Source organism: Manis javanica, chromosome 16 (assembly GCF_040802235.1).
Source record: "Manis javanica isolate MJ-LG chromosome 16, MJ_LKY, whole genome shotgun sequence".
Lineage (NCBI taxonomy): Eukaryota > Metazoa > Chordata > Mammalia > Pholidota > Manidae > Manis > Manis javanica.
This window is the reverse complement of record NC_133171.1, coordinates 61,496,773-61,502,502: the sequence shown is the minus strand read 5'-3', so window position 1 is coordinate 61,502,502 and position 5,730 is coordinate 61,496,773. Positions and strand designations below refer to the sequence as shown.

The window sequence follows — 5,730 nt, the reverse complement described above, 5'->3', positions numbered from 1 at the left end:
CCTGTCGTTTTTCTTTCAAATGTACATTTTCACTACATAATATCATGCTGAATTTTCTCTATATTAGTTTATGCCAAGTAACTATAAAATCCATTAATTTGCTCTAAAAAATTGTTCATATTCTATGACAGTTTTGAAGGTGGGTGTAAATCACAGAACTGAGCTTCACACTTTCCACTTTTAGTGGTATATATCCTTGAGCATCATTTATGTCCAAAATTTACAGCAATAAAAAGGTAGTCATAGTGGTTGTTGAAGTAGTCAAGTTGCTTCCCACTCCAAAGATACAAATTATTTCTTTTTTATGCTGATTCTTGCACAGTTTCAAAAGCCATTCTTGGCTGTTCTACTTACAGATTCTTTCAGGTATTAGTTCGTTATTAATCTCACTTCCTTTTTCTCTTTGTCAGAAGACTGATGGTTATGATAGTTGAAAGGAGCATTAAGAAATATGTTTTGTTCCTTTTTTCATTCACTTTAATAATAAATTCTTTGATTAAAATTATGTAAACACTGCACGCTTATTGTTAAACAAAAGTAGAAATGTTTAAGAAGCAATAGCATCTACGTTAACTGAAGTCGATAAACTTTTAAGAGTCATGGTTGTTCTGAACTGTAGAATACCTCACACTGATGTGCAGTGCAGTCTTGCTGCCACTTAGACATGGGCCAATCTGGCAGGGACTGATGAGTTTCTCAGGTGACACTGTGATAGAAAGTCCACAGATGAATGGTTGCCATGCTATTTATGATAATTAGCTTGAACGAATGAGTTATTATAATTTATATTATTATATTTTTAAATTAATGCAGTTGTTATTTTACTATGTACCAAGTGTGAACTATTTTTAATACATTTCCACAAACATTGTTAGCCAAGTATCATCCTTGCCTAACATCATTATATAGAACATCAGAAACATGGCATGTTTTGCAAGAATATCTAACATGAGATTTGAGGAAATACGAGACAAAAACGAGTTATCAGAGAAACCCCTATGAATCTACTCTAGTTGTTAAATAATTCCATTAGAAGATTACCAACTATCACTTGGAAGTGAAAATGCTCCTCACCAGGTTGCCTAATGCTCCCTTTACATCCTTGTTCCTCAGGGTGTAGATGAAAGGGTTGAGTGCAGGAGTCACCACTCCATAGAAGAGAGTCATGAACTTGGGTTGGTCTCTCGAGATGGAAGAGGGGGGCTGAAGGTACATGCTAATGCCTGGACCATAAAATAGGAAAACTACAATGAGATGGGAGGAACATGTCCCAAAGGCCTTTTCCCTTCCCTCAGGTGATTTAATTTTAAATACAGCATGTCCAATACAAGCATAGGAAGCAAGAATTAAGCATAGAGGAACAGCTAACATAAAAGTACACACCACAGAGAGTGTGAGCTCGTTAGCACCCTTTTCACCACAGGCAGTCTTTATCAGAAATGGAATCTCACACACCAAGTGATCCAGCTTATTGAGACCGCATAGCGGTAACTGTAATATAACAGTGGCCTCTGACACAGCGTAGGTCACTCCAGTGAGCCACACAGTGGATACCAATAGGATACAGATCCGCCGACTCATGATGAGGGTGTAGTGTAGAGGCTTGCAGATGGCCACATAGCGATCCAAAGACATAACAGCCAAAAGCAGACATTCTGTGCCCCCCATTATGTGGAAGAAATAAAGCTGAATTGTACACTCCACATAGCTGATCGTCTTCTTAGCGCTTCCCAGGTTAAACAACATCTGAGGGACAATGCTTGTGTGTAAAGGAGTGCAGAGAGCATTAAGAGTCAGGAAAAAGAACTAATAAAACTTAGCTAAACCTTAACAGCAGACCATTCCGGAATAGTAAGAGATTCAATGTCTAAACTTAGAGAGAGACCAGATCAAAGGAAGAGAGAGCGAGAGGCCTGCCAAGGGCTATTTGAATCCTAGTTTACTAAATCCCCATGGTTTACAATCCTGATATCCACCCTGGCAGGGCCCTTGCTTATTTTTATACTGCTTCTCACTTTAGGTCTCTGTATCTTAAACCGGCTAATAGCCTTTGTTAGGGAAAGAGTGAGTGCTGTTCAGGTGCTAATGCTGAGACCGCAGTATCATTCACTCACACAGCAGGAAGAAACAAACATTCCATGATTGGAATGGTCAAAGGAAAGTGGGGAAATGTAGAATCTAAGCATTAGTAAGATTAGTAAATTAACATAAGCATAGCCATCTTAGAAACCTAGAAACCATTTTCTGAGAGTGTGACTCAGAGGAAAAAAAAAAAAACAAAAAAAACAAACCCTGGGCCTGGGTAAGGCCTTGAAAAACAAGTTAATCATGAGCACCGGGTGGTGGGCAGCTGTGACCCTTGGTCAGCTAACCTTGGTCAGTAAATCTTACATACCAAGCTTATCGTGCAGAACCTCCCTAACCATTGAGGAGTAGTCTTACCCTGCCCTTGCTTAACCCCAGGATATATGTCTTGCAAGAATAATGTATAGTTATAGAAAATTGCTATGAGTTAAGTGCTTTGAAATTGCTATATAAACCCTTGGCTCAGAGTGCTCGGGGTCCTTGTTGAGACCCGCTGCGTCGGGGCTGACTTGGACCCCAACTAGTTGGCTGAATAAAGACTTTGCTTGAATTTACATCTCTATGCCTGTGTAGTTTGTTCTCTGGGGAAGCCTTGGAAGCCTGCACCCTAACATGTGGTATAGCACATGTCCAAAAGGGAGAGGTTAGTGAGGAAGGAATACATGGGGCTGTGCAGACGGGGATCTAAACTGGACACCAGAATGATGGCTATGTTTCCCATCATTGCCATGGGGTATGTCACGAGAAGAAATACGAATAGAGGAAGCTCCAGCCAAGGACGGTCTGCAAAGCCTAGTAGAATAAACTCTTCAGGATGACTTTTGTTAATTAGTGCCATTCTGTTCAATTTGTTTCTCCTCCAGTAGGGAAGCATCAGGAAAGGTAGAAAGAATTATGAGAAATGCAAGACATAATTATGCCTTGAAGATGCATTCACAGAGGATGGGTTACAGTAACCTGTGGGGGAAATAATAAAAGGGATCTGAAACCAGGTGACTTAATTTCCTTTCATGATACTACACAATAAAGACAGTTATTTTAAACAGGTAACCTAGCCATTCTGAAATTGTTTCCTCCCCTGTACAATAAGGATGAGAAAAACCCTCTTCTTGGGTTGTGATGAAAATTAAATGAAAAGAGGAAGTGTCTGTGTTTTGGAAACTCCAAAACAATGGCTTTAAAACCTTGGTTTGCTTGCGTAAAACTCACCTGAGAAGGCTGATTAAAATGCAGTTTATTGATTCCTCTCTCCATGTGTCTGATCCAATGCATCAAACTGGGCATTTGACTTTTTGGGTTACTTTTACATTATCTATCTTATAGGGATACTCCTGTATGGTGGGCTTATTATCCTGTTATTGTATATGTGTTTGGACAGGTATTAGTGTATCACTTGGTTGTATGGTAGCTACAAGTACAACTTTTAGGTCCAAAGAACTGATGACAGGAAGCAAACTGATATTCTAGTTTAAGAACAGAGACTTATTGATAGCCACAATTTGGTTTACGTATTCAGGACTTATACCTTTTTTTTTTTTTTTTTTTTTTTAGCTAAGCAGCCCATTATAAAGACAAAATCACCTAGCTGAGTAAAAGTAAAGCAGTATTTTGAGAAAGAGTATTTAGGTATGAGGTTTTTGCTTATACTTTCTTTTCTTTGGTATGTTTCATGAAATCTATAATCTTCTGTCAGATGAGAGATATTCTGATGGAAAATTAAGACAGTGCATCCCAGTAACAGAATTCTGAATTACCCTACTAGTTAGTGGTTTAAAGACAACACATTACATTTGTAAGGTTGCAAAGAACAGTTTTCACATTCTCTATTTTGAATTACTTAGGCAAGAAAAAATACATCAGGAAAACAGATTCTGTAGGAGGGGAAAACATGTGACAGTTCAACTCCCAGTTTATACTTCAGGAAACTGACATGAAAAGGGTTTGAAATACTTTCTCAACTCCAAAATATTAAATGGATGTTAAAAACTACCTTCTTAATGCCCATAGAGATGGTATAATTAGTCAAAACTATTAGTGTCTGGACAAGGCTATCCTGATGATTATTACAGTTCCAAGTTTTCTCTTCTTCTAGTATGGCTGCCTCAAAACTTCTAGTCTTCCTAATAATTCAGTAGTGCCTCGCACCAATGTTTCCAGTTATTTCATTAAGTCCTGAAAGCCACTGTGACGTATCATACAAAGCTACTCACAACTAAGATGTGAATGTTGCTCATTGGTTACACACTATTCATAGGTCAGAAGTGTATAATAGTGAAATGATAATAATTGTAACTAATGGTTAGTAATCCCTGTGTGCTGAACACTCCAGTAAGCATTTACACCCATTAACTCATTAGTACTCATCTCTAGACACTATGAGAAAGAAAATGTGATGACCCATATATAGGATATTGTCAATCATTTATTCCTATTGTCTGCTAATAACCAGGGAGGTTCTAAAGATCAAAAAGCAATCCTTTCCTAAAATGAAGTAATGAGATAATGAGACTATAATTTCAGAGTGTCAAGATACCAAAAAAGCATCTGAATTCTAGAAATATTTCCTGAATGAGTGTGTCCCCAGTACTTTATTTGACATTGACATTATAGCAGATGTTTTATTTATTTTTTATACACTATTTATTGATTGATTTTAAAATATTTTATTAAGGTATGATTCATATACACTCTTATGAAGGTTTCACATGAAAAAACAGTGTGGTTCCTACATTTACCCATATTATCAAGTCCCCACCCATACTCCAGTGCAGTCACTGTCCATCAGTGTAGTAAGATACCACAGATCCACTATGTGCCTTCTCTGTGCTACACTGTTCTCCCCGTGAAAGCACACTGTGTTTAGGAACATATCTTAGCCTAAATTCTTTTTCAGGTGAAAATCCTATGATTTGGATAGGATTTGAAATAAAGGTATGGTATGAATTAATTTTATTGCCAAAATAGATATTCTTAGAATTGCTATGTAGAGACATTGTTAAATAATTGGACATTAAGACCCCTGTTGTCTCTTCATTTAACATCATCATACTCACCTTTGATGTTTTTCTACCATGGATCATTCTTCAGTTATTCAAAGAGTAATTTTAGATTTGATTCTCCATGAATTCTTCCATAATTAAAATTCTATCCAACTTGAATGACAGTGTTCAGACAATTATGCTTTTTTTATGAAATAAAATTTAATAAATTTTATTAAACTTATGTTATTTGGGATTTCATTCATGTTATGCACTTTGGGAAGACTAGTTTTGTTTGTGATGATGAAACCCCTAGAGCCTCATTCATTTCTCTGGATAATTCCCTTGGGAAACCACCACAGGCGTCCTAAACAATGTAATTTACTCTTGAAGTAAATTTAAGCTTTATAATTCTATCCTTTACAAATCTGTTGTATTTAATCTTTTTCACATCATTTTCATATTTCAATACTTAGCTGTTGGATTCCATGACTTCTGGATCTTCTACTTCCAGTGACTTTTTATTATTGTTTCAAACCATTGCTGATATAACTTGCCATAGTTCCCATGAATGTTTAAGTCACTTTAGTAAAGTGTCAGATTTTGTTCCTTTTGACATCTCCTTTGTGTCATATCTCCACATTTTCATTGTAGCTTATTTTATTCA

At 36.8% G+C, this 5,730-nt stretch overlaps 1 protein-coding gene across 1 annotated transcript; it reads right to left on the bottom strand.

Moving 5' to 3' along the window:
• Nucleotides 1-1,047: 1,047 nt before the first annotated feature.
• On the bottom strand, nucleotides 1,048-2,923 carry LOC108399344 (olfactory receptor 2B11-like). Its single transcript, XM_073224443.1, has 2 exons — nucleotides 2,700-2,923; nucleotides 1,048-1,762 (listed from the first exon to the last, which is right to left on the bottom strand). Exons 1-2 carry the CDS (start codon nucleotides 2,921-2,923, stop codon nucleotides 1,048-1,050), a joined length of 939 nt encoding a protein of 312 aa, XP_073080544.1.
• Between the last annotated feature and the right edge of the window lie 2,807 nt (nucleotides 2,924-5,730).

Bases quoted from the DNA above. Each gene is read 5' to 3' on its own strand.
- LOC108399344 (XM_073224443.1), bottom strand. From the start codon at position 2,923: ATGGCACTAATTAACAAAAGTCATCCTGAAGAGTTTATTCTACTAGGC. The intron at 1,763-2,699 runs ATGTTAGGGTGC...TCCTTTACACAC, and splicing joins TTGGACATGTGCTATACCAC to AAGCATTGTCCCTCAGATGT.